This window comes from Manis javanica, chromosome 4 (assembly GCF_040802235.1).
Source record: "Manis javanica isolate MJ-LG chromosome 4, MJ_LKY, whole genome shotgun sequence".
Lineage (NCBI taxonomy): Eukaryota > Metazoa > Chordata > Mammalia > Pholidota > Manidae > Manis > Manis javanica.
The window spans coordinates 64,428,351-64,446,545 of NC_133159.1; the positions used below are offsets into that span (position 1 = coordinate 64,428,351).

General features: G+C 35.1%; 1 protein-coding gene across 2 annotated transcripts in view; it reads left to right on the plus strand.

Annotated features, from left to right (window-relative positions):
* AK5 (adenylate kinase 5) overlaps positions 1–18,195 on the plus strand; it is a 234,247-nt gene that overhangs the window by 29,133 nt on the left and 186,919 nt on the right. For both annotated transcript variants that reach the window (XM_073234163.1, XM_017679701.3), the window contains exon 6: positions 14,680–14,871. In XM_073234163.1, the coding sequence (XP_073090264.1) occupies positions 14,680–14,871 (192 nt within the window). The remainder of the gene's footprint in view (positions 1–14,679; positions 14,872–18,195) is intronic.

Here is an 18,195-nt window from a genome sequence, read left to right on the forward strand (position 1 = left end):
TAACACTTTGAATTCCCATCCCAGATGTTTTAGCCTGGATCTACCAAGCCATTTATTATACCTTTATTGGAAAAAACAAAATCTTTAAGTGCAGTTGTACTTAAAGGAGCATGGGTTGGGCTGGGGACACCCACAGAGAAGACTCTTCCTGATGGTCAGAAAGAGTCATGATTTCACACATTCTGTTGATCATTCTCTCAGTTTAGTTTGCTGCTCTGGATGCAGTGATGACTGCCAGACCATCAACTTCTAAAATGAACTTTGAGTTCATCATGTTCTGTTATATCAGAGCTGGAGGCCATATTATGACCTACTTTTCAATACAGAAGACAACTTTTATACTTCTGGTGCTTGGTTACACTCAGCAAATCTCACAAAGTAAATAAGTTAGTGAATGAATGAGTGAGTGATCAGAAAATAATTTGATTATATCAGCAGGGTTTCCCATAGACCCATATTTGCTTACCAGATCATATACTTGGATATAATTTCTGCATACCTTCCTTCTCCCAAATACTTTATCCAAGAAAATCAGAGCCCTAGAAATTTTCTGGGGAAAGGAGACATCCAATATAGGGATGTAGTATTCACATAGGCCACAAGTTTCCAGAGCCCCAGGCCCTCTTCTGTGCCTCTATTGTACCCCATCGTGGAACTGTATTCCAATATCGTGGAATTTCCATACAATTTCATTGTATTGAAAAAACATTTTATGTTTCTGCTTCCACAGTTGGTTTGGTAGATCCTATGGACAGGGACCCTGCCTCACCCATTTGGTATCTCTTTTATTAGTATGGTAGTTTGCTCATAGGAGATGCTCAGTAAATATTTGTTGATCTGAAGTGGACACCTGTAAATGCATTTCCAAGTAGTGCTAGAACTCTATTTATCAGAAGATTTTAAAAAAGAAAAAGAAATGAATGAAAGAACAGTGACCTAGTTTAACCACTGTAATCATGTATTAAAACAGTTAATAAGAACTTATGGAGTGAGTGAGTGGAAGAATTAGTGGTTCTCATAGTTAAGATGTTCAAGAAAATCTTGAGAACAAGATATTCTAAAGATAGGTTCTCAAATTCTGGATGTAATTTAATACCTCAAATGTCTGTGGAGATGAGTTTAAAGTATTTTCCTTCACTATCGATATGAATGAGAAGAGTTATTCTAAGATACACTAAGCAAAGAGATGTAGTAATGTCTAATGAATAGAGTGGAATACTATCACTCCCCCTCCAGCCATTAATAACTTGGTAGGCTTTTCTGAATTTCCTTGGGGGGCTTTTTGTTTGAGTGAATGCTAAGCAATCAGTGTAGATAAGTATGAAATAGAACTGTAGTAGACATATATCTTCTTTTGCAGTGTTAGCATCTTTCAACCACACAAATCAAGGTAACTTATACCTAAGAAAAAGATACCAGTTTTTCTTTGAAATGATACCAAAGTTAAAAAAAAAAAGGTATTTCCATCTAAACTTCAAATAGCAACCTCTATAATGGCATTTTGTGGTGAATTTTCAGTCTATTTTCCATTCAGAAAATCTGGAGTATTAATGAATCTATCCCATGAACTATCTATTTCATATTCCCCTAATCAGTTAGCAATGAATATTCTTGTGAATTTAATTTTCCCCCAAGTAATGGTTTTAAAAGATTTTAAACCATACTTCCTCTTTAAGAATTTCTAAATAATTTTTCTTGTACTTTCTTTGAATGGGTGCAGTATGTCTCAAAGCATAAAATCCAGTTGTCTAAAATATGGAGGTGAAGGTAACTGCACTGTTCTTGCTTTTAAAATAGTATATTTTATCCTATTTGATGCAACTAAAAATATATCATATATTTAGCTCTAAATATAAATGAAATATCTGAAACTCTAAATATTGAAAACTGATGGCTGTTCAGTAGATCAAATAAGAACTTGAACCACATGATCCTTGAGAATCCTTCCCCGTCTTCTTTGCTTTCATGAATTCAAAGTGTAGTAGTCAATATAAGTCAGCTTTGTGCCTGCATACAGTGACAGAATCTCATGGATAATTTTTCCCATTGTCAGTGTTATGGACCTAAATGTTAAATGTTTGTAAAGAGGCAAGGTATAGAGGGGGAAGGTTTAGAAGCTGGCTAAATAGTGAGTGTTAGCTGAGATCTTCCACATCAAGATCTGTCCCTATGATGATTTTTTTGACTGTGTCTGGAAGCATCACCCAACATCATCACCCAGTCATTTGAATGCTTCTTAATAGATACTGTTTCCTGTGGTCTAATCAGTCATGCATCACGTGTACCAATAATGAGGAGTCCGTAAACTGACCACTATGAATCGGGCAGGCATGGCTCATTGCCCAAGTGTAGAACAGCTGATGTATTTTTGGACTCTACCTATTTGCCTTCATTCCTCTCTCCCCTTTAATCTTAAAAAGTATTTCTTTTTAAATTTCAGGGCTATTTGCCTAATGTTGGCACTAATAGCTCCCTCTAGTTCCTAAGTGATCATTGAAATCAACCAACATCTATAAAGATAATATTAAGAATAATTATCATGTCTTACATCATATTTATTTGACCTCTAGGTATAAAGGGCACATCCTGTAGACAGTTCAGGCTCATTACCTCTTCCAGACGATCCTCTTACCTCCAGTCTCCCCATCCAGTCTGCCCCTGCCACTACCACTGGCATTCATTCCAAGGCATAAAATAAAATAAAATACTCACATGTTTATAAGATAAAATCCCAACTGCTTAGTGTGGAAAACAATGCCAGCCCATCTAGTCTCAGCCTACCTTTCCAGAACTTCAACTTTGGTTCATGCAGGATCTTAGTAAATATTATATGAATGAATTAAACAAATGAATGAAGTAGAAACCAGCAAAATCAAATTAGTGATGGGAAAGAGACATCTTGGAAAAAGTAACATTGTAGGTTTACATTCATTTCCATATTGTCAACCTAGTATATATTAAGTAAAACCTAAATATTTTCTTCTCATTAAATTCACACATTTTAGCAACTTAATGTACCCAACTGTTTTTATTGAAATGAAGATTTGCACCATAAAGTCAAATCACAGAAATGTACTTTTCGTAAACTAATGATACCTTTTGAAACCATTAGTGATGTATTCTGTTCAGCAGATACAATTAACTTGGCTTATGACAGATTGTGAAAGAACAAAGTAGCCTGGATAACTGTTTAACTAAAGTTGTAGAAACAAATGTATTTGGACTTAAGAGATTAGAACAAGGTCATGGGAATGGATCGAATATGGCTTTTCAACAAGAAAAGCCCAAACTATAAAAGTAAGGTTTCACATACTAGTTATCTCCCGAAGTTTGTTTCTTTGTTTTTGTACTTAATCATATTACCCCTATCAGATCTTTATTCTTAATTGTTATTTTACTTTTAAAACTTCAACAACTTCTGTTTCGAGCACTCATTTCTATATAAGGTCTTTATATAATAGAAAACAGAGGTTCAAACAGCTTCCTGGGTCATCTCCAGAGATTCTGATTCAGCAGAAGTGAATGGAGCTCATTTGTGTTTCTCTTAGGCTTCCAGGGATGCCCAGCAAGGGCAACTAACAGAGCTCTTCTTTCAGTAACACAGCTGTCCAACCTCTTTCACACTGTTTTCAGTTTACCTTAGGGAAGCAGATTTAATTTAATTCATACAATTTCATGTAACAATATTGGGAAGGGAGATAGTATTTGTCTTGGAAAAAAAGAAGACTTAGGGAAGATATATTAACTAACTTCAGGTACTGTAAGAATTGCCTTATGAAAGTGGCCCTGCTCCTTTTTCCACTATTTTTTAAAACCTGTGCTATTCACATTGTATTATCACTATCTCTCCACTCAACTACTAGACTATAAGCTCCTTCAGGTGGGGGAAAATGTCTTATTCTTCTTTCTAATCAGGTCCTGATATCCAGCATCAATCATTGGAAACATGAGAGTTTAAAATGTTATTTGCAGAACAACAAATCCTATTCTCAGTCTGCAGTCCTCCAGCAGACCCTTCCAGGGTCCTTAAATCAAATACATACAGGGACAGCAACTGATGGCAGAAAATTATTCTTTTATTATGAAATGTTGTCTCTAAACCCAGTGGAACCCAAGAGTACTATCAGAACAACATGGAGAATTCCTTTTATCTGTGCGGCCTAGAGCCTTGGACCAAAACAGGCCAGAAGACCTCCTCCAACCCTAATCCATCCCCCAAGTCTCAGACTGTCCCACTGCTGTCACAAAAATGTCAATCCAGAGAATGCCAATGGAGGAAAAGATAATGGGAAAGAGCCAAAAAACCATAAATTGTGCCTGTGTTTATAGCTGCCCTACAGGCCTTCTGACACTTAAGTCCTGCAGATCCCCCTAACTGTACAGAAGAAGGAAGTTCAAAAGAAAGATGAGAGTAGAAAAAAAATAGATGACTATTACTTCTCCAACCTCTTTGAAATAAAAGAGAGAATCCTCAGTGAGAGAAACCATACTCCTACCTAGTACTATAGCTCAGTGAAAAGTCTTGTTCTGACCAACTTTAGCCACATCTTTTGTCCTCAGAAGTGAAAAGAGAGATACAGAGAAGAATGGAAGTCATGAACTTACTTTCCTGAGAGATTAACATTCTCCTACTTTTTGTCCTTTTCTGTAAACCCAAAAGTCTTTAATAGCTCAGGTCATAGAGTTTATAACCAAGCCATGTGATTGTAGAGCCCATGCATGTTCAATGGGGAAAGAAAGTAGACAAAACGGATGACACAACTCATAGTTGCCAGGGTCCCAGTTCATCTATTTCAGTGTCTAGAATCCTCTAGTTGTAAATGTCAAACTTAATTTGGAAAAATCCCCCATGGAGATGTTCATTCTTTCCCCTATCCTGGGAAGCAACTGCCTGCCTGTTTAGATTACCTCCTGTCTAGGAGAATGATGTCTAAAAGAGTCTCATCTTGTGAGCTGCATAGTTGACGTTAAATGTGAGTGTTGCATTCCTCTCAGGCCTGTGCCTACCTTCTCTACAAATGTCTGTTCCCTGAAAAAGACTGCTCTTCCTCACCTTCTTTCTCTAGTCAGTCCCTCCTCATCTTCAGATCTTAACTTCAATTGTCATTTCCTCTTAGGAGCCCTCCATGAACACCATATAAGGTTGGATCTCCCTATTGTATGTTCTCATAGTAACAACTACTCCACTTCTGTCTTGTGGTACTTAACCATAGTCACAGTTTTCTATATATTTGTGAGTTTCTTTGATTAAAGTTTGTCTCTGCCAGTTGGCCATAAACTCCTTCAGGCAAGGACATACCTGGCTTGTGCACATTGTTAGTCCTTCTTGCAGAGAATAGAATCAGTCTATCTCATAATAGGTTCACAGCTTAGGAGTGTGTTGTTCTATGAGTTTTCACAAACTTGCTCCAGTTGCTATATGTGTCTTTTTAACACTTGATATTGTTTGTCTTTTTAATTTTAACCATTTTGACAGGTGTGTAGTTCCAATGTGCATTTCCTTGGATTATGAATGACATGGCACCTTTTCAATTCGTTTGTCGTTTGGATACCCTCTTTTGTAAAAATGTCAGTTTAAGTCTCTTGCCCATTTTTCTGTCATGTTTTCTGGGTTGTTTTAATTGATTTATAAGAATTCATATTTTCAAAACAAGCTCTTTGTTGGCTTATGTGTTGTAAATATCTTCTCCCACTGTGTATCTGACATTTTCATTCTCTTAATAGTGTACTTTTCACAAATAAAAGTGGGTTTTTATTTTATAACCATTCAGCTTATCAAACTTATCTTTTACAGTCATAGTTTTTTTAGGTCCTATTTAAGAAATCCTTGTCCACCCTAAGATCTAGAAGCTATTTTCTTACATGTTATTTTCTAAAATCCTAGTAATTGTACTTTTCCCATTTAGATCTGAACATCCATTTGGAATGAATTTTGCATATCATATAATATAGGGAGCCAGGAGTCACTGTTTTCCATATGAACATCCAATTGTCCAAGTACCATTTATTGAAAAGACAGTGCTTTCCCCACTGCATTGCAGAGCCATGTTGTCATAAATCATTTGTGCATACATTTGAACAATGGATCATTTCTGAGTTCTCTCTCTGTTCTAGTGGTTTACTGGTCTTCCTGAAAACCAGTACCACACTGTCTTATTAATTACTGTAGATTCGAAATTAGTCAAACCATCTGACAATGAATTCCATCACTTTATTCTTTTTCTTCAAGGTTGTCTTAAAGAATACCTTGGCTATTCTTAGTCCCATGCACTTCCATATAAATTTCAGAGTTGATTTCCCAGTTCCCATGTACACATACACACACAAATCTTCTTGAATTTAAAGATTAAATTGAATCTATAGATCATTTTGGGAAGAATGAACATATTTTATGAAGTGTCCTACTCATGAATATGGCATATGTCTCATCTTATTTAAATCTCTAATTTCTTCCAAGGTATGTGTAGTATTCTTGTACCATTTTTCAATAGGTGTTTTCCCCTAGGTAATTAAATGTTTTTTTTTTTTGGTTATTTGACTAGCATTCTTACTTCATTTAAAAATTTTTTTCCTAGTATATAAGAATAAAATTGACTTCTGTATGCAGAGACCATGCAAAATTTGTATATTTATTCTCATGGCTTTTAAATCCTTTTGGATTTTTTACATACACAGTCATACTGTCTTAAATGACTATTATATTTCTTTGTTTCCAATCCTGTGTTGTCTTTCTTTTTCGTATCTTACTATATTGTCTATAATCTCCGTTACATTGTTGGCTAGAAATGATGATAATGGGCTCTTTGTTTCATCTCGAAGGGAAGATTTATATATCATGAATGAATATTAAGTTTTACCAAATTTTTTCTACATTTATTTATTAAGATGATCATATTTTTATTTTATTCTTTTGGTTTGGTAAATTAAAGTGCTTGACTTTTGAAAAGTAAACCAATTTTTCATTCATGGAATAATTTCAAATTGGTCATGACATATATAAGCCTTTTAGTATATTGATGGATTCATTTGCTAATATTTTACTTAGAACTTTTGCACGTGTATTCACGAATGAGATTGGCCTATAATTTTTCTTTCTTCTGATGTCCTTGACAGGCTTTGGATTCAAGATTATGCTGGCCTAATGAAATGAACTGAAAAGTATTGCCTCCTTTTATATTTAGTAGGATTTCTGATAGATTGGTGTCTGGTGCAATTCAATGGTGAAGCCATGTGGGTTTTCTTTGTGTGAAAGTTTTAATTATGGATTTAATATCTTTCATAAATATAGAACATTCTGATTTTCTTTTTATTCTTTTGTCTGTTTGGGGGAGTTCTGTTTTTCTAGAACTATGTCTGTTTCATATACATTTGTCAATTTGTTTTCATGAAGTTGTTCTTAATATCCTCTTTTATCATCTTAATCTCTGTAGGATATTTAAAGATGCATTCCTTTCTATCCTCAACATTTATTTGTGCCTTTTCTCTTTTTCTTTATTAGTTTCACCAGGGATTATCAATTTTATTTGGTATTTTCAAGGACTCAAGCCCCAGATCTAATATGTTTATTTCATATTTTATTAGTTTCTGTTCTAATCTTTGTCTTTTTCTTCATTTTACTTTTTATTACACCTAATAAGTCCTGTTGTTTTCTTTTTTTTTTAACCATTTGGAGATTGGTGCTTTGATCATTAAGTGTAACATTTCTTTTTACCCATAATATTCATTTATGACAACAAATGTTCCCATAACTATGGGTGTGTCTACATCCCACAAGTTTTGGAATGTCATAATTTCATTATCATTTAATTAGTAGTAGTTTCTGTTTCTATTATGATTTCTTTGACCCAGGAATTATGTTGAAGCGTATTGCTTAATTTCTGAACATGGGAATTTTCTATTTACATTTGTATTATTTATGCAGAAATCATTTCCACTGTGGTCATAGAAGATAATCTGTATGATTTCATTCATTTGAAATTTGTTTAGATTTTCTTTATGGCTCAGAATATGGTCAACTTTTATAAATTTTCTGTGTGTGTATTTTTAAAGACTTTGTATTCAATTTGATGTTGTGGTGCTATAAATATATATATATATATATATATATATATATATATACACACACACACACACACACATACATATATATAAATTTTATTCTGTGATAAAAACATTTAAAATCTATCCTATTAGCAAAGTTCAACTATACAATATAGTAATGTTAACTACAGTCACATTGCTATCTGTTAGGTCTCCAGAACTTATTCATCTTCCATACCTGATTCTTTGTACCTTTTGACCAACGTCTTACCATTTCACCCTCCACCCAGGCCCTCACAAACACCATTCTACTCCGCTTCTGTAAATTTGACTCTTTTAGATTCCACACATAAGTCACAAGTGAGATCATGCAATATTTGGCTTTCTGTGTCTGGATTATTATACTTAACATAATGTCTTTCAGATTCATCCATGTTGTCACTCATGTCAGGATTTCCTGCTTCTTTAAGGCTGAACAATATTCGTGTGTGGGGGTGGGGGTGTCATCTGTCTTTATCCATTCATCTGTCAGTGATCACTGGAGAGCAGGTGTCTCTTTGAGAGAGTGATTTTATTTCCTTTGGATATATACCCAGAAGTGTAATTGCTAGATCATATGGTATTTCTATCTTCAATTTTTTTTGAGAAATCTCCAAACTGTTTTCCATAGTGGCTGTACCAATTTACATTCCCACCAATGTTGCACAAGGATTCCCTTTTCTCCACATTATCACCAAAACTTATTATCTTTTGCCATATTTATAATAGCCATTCTGTTGGTGTGAGGTGATACCTCACTGTGGCTTTGGTTTGCATTTCCCTGGTAAGTAGTGATGCTTAGCACCTTTTCATGTATCTGTTTGCCATTTGTCTGATTCTTTTGAGAAATGTCTGTTCAAGTCCTTTGCCCATTTCTTTTAATAGAAAATGGATTGTTAAGCATTTTATTTTTTTTAATTTTCAAATTTTTAATTGATATAACATTACTTTATTTTCAGTTGTACAGTGTATTGATTCCATATTTGTATGTATTGTGAAATGATCACCACATTAAGTCCAGTTTACATCCATCACCATATGTAGTCACAATTTTTTCTCATGATGAGAACCTCAAAATCTACTCTCCTACCTACTTTCATTTCTTTTCTTTGTCCATTTTTTAATCAAATTTTTGATATTTGTATAGTTTCACCACCTTTCTATTGGTTAATGTTCCCATGGTTCCCATGGCATATTTTTTCCATCCTTTTTACTTTTAGCATTTCTGTATCTTTACACTTAAAGTGCACTGCCATTTTAAGCACCTCTGCTGCCCTATCTTATATTCTCTCAGCTCACCTTTTACTTACGCACTGCTGCTGAGACCTGCTTTGTACTAGTATAATGTACAGCAAGTCAGTGTGTATGTTTGGCTTCCTGCCCTGGGGCTCACACATACACTGCTTAAAAGTATCAAGGAGGTAACACATTGAGGGGAAGACCAATAGAGGACAGTATTTGATAGGTGAAGGCTCCCTGCACGTGTCTGCTCAGAAGGCCTACCTGTGTGGAGTCCCAGTCTCCCATCAGAGTAACTAACTCAACCCTGCACCTCTGCATTGGCTTGCTGTCCTCTGTGCATCCTCCCCTGTCGCCCATTCCTGCTTTCATACTGTAAGACCATATGGCCTGCAAAGCCTAAAATACTTGCTATCTGGCCCATTACAGAAAAAGTTTTCAGACTCCTATTAGGATTACAAGATGCATCATTAACTGTATGTCTCATAGAAATCAGTACAATTTCTAATGATAAATTCTCTGTTTTTGTTTGTTTGAAAATATCTGTATCTACTCTTAATGTTTGAAAGATATTTTACTGCATATAGAAACCTAGGTTGGCAGTTATTTTTTATTGGTACTTTACAAATATCATTTCATTGTCTTCTGACTTTCATTGTCTCTTGAAAATTTAACTTATTATTGGTTCTCTGAAGATAATTTTTATTTTGTTTTTTCTGGTTGCTTTAAAGGTTTTTTAATGTCTAGACTTTTCAGCAGTTGTGCTATGATTTGTTTAAATCTGAGTTTTGTGTCTCTTCTCCTTGGCTCTTATATTGGCTCTGGACTCTGGGACTTGATATTGTTTGTGAGTTTGGAGAATTCTTAAATATTATGTTTTCAAATACTGCTTCATTTTCTTTGTTCTAGAACTTTTAACCATTGCTTCATATGTCTCTTTTGCTGTTTTCTGTACTTTCCCTACCCCATTGTCTCCCTTGCTTCATTCTGGATATTTTCTCTGACCTTTTAGTTCACTAATTCTCTTTTCAGCTATGCCTAATTGGCTGTTAAATACATTTAATCACCTCTGTATAATGAGGCTTTGGGATGATTCTAAGTGAGATTTAGTCCTGTGAGGGCTGGTTCACACCAATTCAGATGGTTTAGCCCTTTAGGATTCCAACCAAAAGTCTAGGGTGGGGACAACAGCAGTGGTTTTTAGAGCCCCTCTTCTTTGTTGGTCCCCATATTCCAGCTTTTATCTCCCCACTCCATAGTCCATTAGATGCCTGCCCAGAAACTCTCTCCACGTTAAGCGATAGTGAAGTCCAGTTAGCTACCATTTCTTCCTTTTATGATCTAGTCTCTGTGATAATTGTGTATGTTCAATACATGTTTTATGGGTGAGAGAAATAATTTGTTACATTTTTCCTGTAGGCAGAATGGGGAAGCAGATTTTAGCCCAGTATTAGAAAGAACTTGCCAGTTATTAGAGTCATTCAGTAACGAAAGGGGCTGCCTCAAAAGTAGTAAGTACCCATCACAAGAAATGCACCCAAAAACATTCAAGTTTAAATGTCCAAGTTTAAAAATCACTTGTCAAGAGATTGCGGCAATGCTTACAGGTTTGGCATTAATTTGGGTTAGATAACCTCCATGTTTTTTCCATCTCTTAGATTCTGTGATTCCAGTTTCTGTTGCATCTGTGATCTTCTATTTTTCTTTCTTTCTTTCTTTCTTACTTTCCTTTTCTTCCCTTCCCTCCCCTTCCCTTCCCTTCCCTTCTCTTTGCAGTACTTTCATTCCTAGTTTCTGGCAGCATGGTGTGAATTAGGGAGTGTAGGCTTTTTAACATGTCTTCATAAAGAACAGGGCAGTCAGAAGTGCTGAGAGTTAAGAACAGCAGTATTACAATAAGCTCACCTTGCAGTCTGACAGTGAATTTGTCTTTGCTTATCAAAGGCAGTCACAGGTTCTTTTTAACAGAGTAATTATTCAGGTGAGGGACTTTAAGAAAATGGATAGGAGATTGACTTGTCTATGTACAGTAAAAGTAAAAGATTGATTTAGTCAATTCACTGTAGTTAATTCAATGGGAAAAACAATATCAGCAATTGGGAAGTTTACTTCCATGTAGACAAAAGCAGTATCTCATGTTGTTCTCATGTATGCATTCATTCATTCAATCAGCAAATATATTTTGAGAACACAGGCTAAGAAAACTGTGTCAAGAATCCACTTTGGTGATATTTCTCAATATTTCACAAACAAATTTCAGGAAAGCTATCTAGGAGCATCCTATCTTTTGAAACAGAATGGTGTTTATTTTTACTTTGCATTTTAAGGAAAAAAATTAACAAATATAATTTAAATACTTTTTTCTTTAAAATTGAATACCGTCAGAGAACATGAGGCCCTAATGAATGGATATATGTGTGGTTGCTAAGAATCCAATGAGTATGCTTCCAGCTACAGTCACTCTGAGCAGTCATCTGATTATCACTAGCTGCCAGAAGAGTCTCACCTGTTCTGCATTTTTATTTTCTTTTCCTAGTTATATGTTTAATTTATACTGAGGAAATAAAGTTAATCTCAATTATAAAATTAAATAACTTCACAGATTCACTTCAAAGTCATCTTTATCTGACCTAAAGTTACATTTATTGATTTTAAAAAATCTTAGATATTCAAGTTTTCTGTAAACTTTAAACTCCTTTTTTGAAAGTTTATTTATTTAAAAATAAAGTTTTGTTCAATTTAATTCAAAGCAATTTAATTCAAAGTGCAAAAAAGTCATAAAAATTAAAGCTATCTTTAGTATTTCAAAAGGTAATAGTAAAAAACAAAATACAGTGATGATTACATATAAGTCTATTCATGACCTCATTGTGTTATACAGGGAGAAGAATTTACATTGTAACACACACACACCAAACACACAAAACGTATTCAAATAAACCGTTTAATTTGGCCAAATGCAAATCACAAGAACTTCAAAATGCACGTTTTTATCTGCATTCAATACTGAGCTAGTAATTCAAGTTTTTCGTATTTTAATATACATTATAACCAAACCAAGCACAATATAATGTTATTTTAATTTATTTGCCAACAATTCTTCCTTATATAATTTACTTAAGGTAAGTTTAAGAGAATGTCATTTATTATGTCAGGTAAGGCTAAATATTACCGAGGATTTTATTAAATATGAAATTTACAATAAAATATTTCATAAAATAACGATTTTAACTTCAGACAATCTCTTTATTATATATCACACAGAAATTATGAAGTGATTCTCTACATTGTTAGGGCTTCCCATAAACCATCTATTAGTTTCTTAAAATTTAGGAAATAGTGATCTGATTCTAGAACTCATATTTTTAATCACTTATGTGCCTATGCTTAAATAGTGGCCTTGGGAATTGGAGGAAGGTGAAGCTGAATGGTATTTCAAAGACGAACTCCACAGTCAATGGTGATAGAGATAACTGATGTTTTGATGAGTAAGAGTTAGAAATGAAACTATGACTTCTAGCTGAGAGATTTAGGAAAGTAGTGTTGTTACCATATATATAAATAAATCAGCAATACAGAAATTTCATTTGGTTAAAAGGTGCTGAGATTTGTTTTGCTCTTGCTGGAGTCTTGTTGACTTGTCAAAGCATTAAGACTTAGAGGTAGGGCCATGATATAGACATTTGAAAATACAGGACTTAGGTTCAGCTGAAAGTCAGGGTTAAAAACAGAGATTTGGAATCCACCCACCAAAGGTAGGGGTTGAAACCAGAACAGTAAAAGGGAACTGATAGAAGGCGAAGAGAATGAAAACCAGGGGGAATGATCTTTAAAAAAGCACAACTAAGCCTTGGAGAATACCTCCACTTGTGGGCTTCGGGAAGAAAAAAGTGTGAGTGACGAAAAACAGCAAAATAAACAACAAAAAGTTAAAGGAGAAACAAAACAACAAAGAATCATGAAATCCAAGTGATAATAAACATGGCTAAAATGTATTGCACACTCACCATGGATCAAGTTTGTGCTGTGTATTTTACATACATTATCTTATTTTTAATCTTCATAGTAACTCAGAGAGGCAGTTCATATATCTCTGTTGACAGATGAGGACGCGGAAGATTTACAGAGTTAAATCAATGCCCATGATTCAGCTGGTAAATTTGGGCGCAAAAGCTGGGGTCCGTGTTCCCAGCCTTCAGAGTCCATTTTCTAAGCAGTGGTTTCCAGAGTACCCAGGCAAACTGTGGTGTAGGAAGAAAATGTTAAAATTATGATTATTATACCTCATCCTCTTTCAATTGTATTTTAGTGCATATTTTGTAAAATGCATCCTATATTAGTACAGTAAAACATGCATATCATACATGCATAATTTATAAATTAATAAGTATATATTTATTGAGGTATATGCTCAAATGATTCATTGTAAGGATAGAATAAAACAGTTTGGAGAATATTTCTTTAAACCACTATGTAAAATGCTTTTTTTGCTTTGTCCCATCTTCATTAAGAAACCACATTTTCATATAATGTTCCTCATGTAATTATAGATTAATGATACCAAGAAAAAACACATTTTCTTTTATATGGCCATGTACTCTTTTAAATGCAATACTAGTCCTAATGAAGTAAAGTAAGAACTATTTATTTCACAGGTTCTTTTCATGTCATTCCTTGGTATTTTCAGAAATTCATGAAGGTCTTTGGGCCATTTGGTTCTTTGTAGTAGTGGAAAGAACACAGGAGTGAGACCAGACAGACCTGAGTTCAAATATCAGCTTTGACCTTTCTGACCTTGTAAACCTCAGACAAGTACTTAATTTCTCATAGACCCAATTTGCTCATGTCTAAATTGACATAATTTTTACCTTACATATCATTGTAAAGTTTATCAGTACTGTAAGAAAATAACTTAGTTATCACTGGGCCTGGCATACAGTAGATACTTTTAAAAGGGCAGCAAATAGTAATAATAATGATAATATAAGTTTACCATAGAGAATATCTGTGACCAAACAGCCATGCCCTCTAAAGTGAAGTCACTTATACTTTGGCAAAGTTTGGCGCATACTGTTCTTAATTCAACCTAGGAGCATATGAGTATAGACAAAAAGTGTTTTCCTGAAATATGGTGGTCCACTGCATATGGCTGTTCAGGTTGGGGTATGCCATTTACATGGACGATAATATGAGCTCCTCTTGGCCACTTTTAGAGTGGTAGCCCTGGAAATATGCTGGCAAAAGCATACGGGGCAAAAAATACAGCAGCCTCCACAGAACCAAAAGAGGTAAATGTCACTCCTCACACTCTCATTGTTTGGTGTGTTGAATGCCTGTCTACTTGTTTGATGTCCTCCACAGATCTGCACTCCCGACTTAGTGGTATTCCTGGCTTGCGCCAATCAGAGACTCAAAGAAAGATTACTGAAGCGTGCAGAGCAACAGGGACGGCCTGATGACAATCTGAAAGCTACCCAAAGGAGACTAATAAACTTCAAGCAGAATGCTGCTCCACTGGTTAAATACTTCCAGGAAAAGGGTCTCATCATGACGGTAAGTTAGCTATACTTTTACATGTCCAATATAAGAATGATTTTTCAGATTTCTAGTTAGCCCATCTTCTCACTTAGAAATCCTCTTTCCTTTTAAACAATGGCTTTTTCTTGGGTGCAGATTCAATGAAAAAGATCAGTAATTTTGACCTGACTTGCCTTTATTAAGCTATAATGATAAAAACACTTTTGCTTTAGTTTAATGACTTTACAAAAAAATAATAAATTTTAACTTTGGGTAAAAATTCTATAGCCCCCAAATAAAAAAGTATTTTAAGACAATTATTTGGATAATTTTAAGCAATACTTGCCCAGTTTCTCAACTCGTCTGTCTTTGGAAACCTAATCAAATTGATAGACTTAAAAACCACAGTTGACGTAGTATTATATTAGACTTAATTTGTAAATTAGGCTTTATCATAATGTACTGCATGAAAAAATGAGATTCTGATGGCTCAAAAAAGTTTCTGAAGGGTTTGACTTGTCATAAAGAGATACTGTCTCAGAATGGAAGACTTTGATCTTTCCACCCCATTGATACAATGCAAATACTAATGTCTTCATAAATATTTAGTTTGTTTTGTGGTTAATGATTCTCAGTGTGCCATTGAAGGATTAGGCTGGATCATTGGTTAATAGATTGAACTAGAATTCAGGAAATTAGAGGTGAAGATTCAGCTAAATTTATGATCCCCACAACATCAGAGGGTCAAGTATTAAAACACAGACGAGGCAAAGAAGCTCACTGGCCATCTGAAGAAAGCATTTTATGGAAAAAGACTCTAAAACCAAAGCAGATCCATGACAGCTGGTTGATGGCAGACTTTGGCAGAGCCCTCCCTACCAGACCAGAGATTCTTGTAAAGTGGAGTTTCAAGCCCCCATAGACAAGCTAATGAAAGTGACACATGCCCATCCCAATAAAATGAACATAAGACGTTTTGCACAAATTTTAGGTAAGTCTGCTGGTGTCCATCCACAGAACTCCTGTGACCTAATGATTATTAGGCTAAAGCATCTCTTGACTAAAATGCCCTGACCTCGGAAAACTGCTATCATGACATTTGAATAATAATCTTTTTTGCAGACTTTTCAGTACTAAAAGAAATGTTAATGAGGATTTGCCATTTGAGTCTAAGTTATCATGTCAGAGAATTGTAAATCTGATCTGAAAATTGTTCACAGTGCTGGAGTTCACTTTATGGTCTAGCAGAGACATGGAGTAACAGGAGAGATTCAAGAAAATTAGAGTGGATGTTTCTGTGGCTGTTTTTTGTTGGGGTTCTTGCTTGTTTCTCTTGCAAATTACTAATGCTGAGTTTGGCGTGGTGTCATGAAAAAGAACTTTACCCTATAGACCAAACCCCAATGGCAAGGTTCAGAGCCAGAGTTTTGTTTTGTTTGTTATATCAGAGCCAGAGCTGTAATTGATGTTTGCAAGGCTTAAAGGTGTTACTGGAGTGTCTCTGATTACTCCCCGCTTGTCATGTTCATCATCACAAGCAGAGCAGATTTCCCAAATGAATGCAGAGTGGGGATTGTTAATTTACTAATATTTTGCATGGAGGTGAAATGCCCTTGTCTCTCTAATTGAGGGAGGCAATAACAATGTGTATGACAGAATATAACCTCACTGCTAAAATCAAATGAGCTTTAAAATGAATGCTTCTAATTACTGGGAGAAGACTTGCTTTGGAAAGTCATCTTTTGAAAAGTGGGGATCACAGACACAGGCTAAGATCTGGGGAATATAACTTGAAGACTTGGTCTGACAGAGAAGCAAGCACCACATCCAAACCACATATCCTCCTTCAGAACCTGCATCATAATTCACTTTTGGAATTAAAGTAGAGTTGGTAGCATTTCTGCTTTTGAAGATGAGTTAAATAATAAAAACAGTTATCCTTATTAATCATGAGCATACTAACATTTTAATAAAAATCTGGGGGTTCATGAACCTATCTCCCCAGGCAAGGGAAACAAAAGTAAAAATGAACAAGTGTGACTATATCAAACTAAAAAGCTTCTGTGCAGCAAAGGATACCATCAGTAGAACAAAAAGTTATCCTACAGCATGGGAGAATATATTCATAAATGACAGATCTGATAAAGGGTTGACATCCAAAATATATAAAGAGCTCACGCACCTCAACAAACAAAAAGCAAATAATCCAATAAAAAAATGGGCACAGGATCTGAACAGACACTTCTCCAAAGAAGAAATTCATACGGCCAACAGACACATGAAAAGATGCTCCACATCGCTAATCATCAGGGAAATGCAAATTAAAACCACAATGAGATATCACCTCACACCAGTTAGGATGGCCAACATCCAAAAGACAAACAACAACAAATGTTGGTGAGGTTGTGGAAAAAGGGGAACCCTCCTACACTGCTGGTGGGAATGTAAACTAGTTCAACCATTGTGAAAAGCAGTATGGAGGTTCCTCAAAAAACTCAAAATTGAAATACCATTTGACCCAGCAATTCCACTTCTAGGAATTTACCCTAAGAATGCATGATCCCAGTTTGAAAAAGACATATGCACTCCTATGTTTATCGCAGAACTATTTACAATAGCCAAGATATGGAAGCAACCTAAGTGTCCATCAGTAGATGAATGGCTAAAGAAGATGTGGTACATATACACAATGGAATATTATTCAGCCATAAGAAGAAAACAAATCCTACCATTTGCAACAATATGGATGGAGCTAGAGGGTATTATTCTCAGTGAAATAAGCCAGGTGGAGAAAGACAAGTATCAAATGATTTCACTCATCTGTGGAGTGTAACAACAAAGAAAAACTGAAGGAACAAAACAGCAGCAGACTCACAGAACCCAAGAATGGACTAACAGTTACCAAGGGGAAAGGGACTGGGGAGGATGGGTGGGAAGGGAGGGATAAGGGGGAAAACAGGGCTTTACGATTAGCACACATAATGTAGGGGGTTGGAGACATGGGGAAGTCAGTATATACAGAGAAGACAAGTAATGAGTCTATAGCGTCTTACTATGCTGATGGACAGTGACTGTAATGGGGTATGTGGGGGAGACTTGATAATAGGGGGAGTCTAGTAACCATAATGTTGTTCAAGTAATTGTACATTAATGATATCAAAAAAGAAAAGAAAAAAAAATCTGGGGGCTAATAGTGCAAACCCAAATATTTCCTTGTCTCTGTCATTTTTTTCTTTTGCTTCTACTTGTCCCTCCTAATTGATTGATTGATTCATCTAATAAATATTTATTGAGAACCAATATATGCCAGACACACTCCTAGGGCTAGAGGTGCAAAATAAGGTGAACATCTTAATTTTA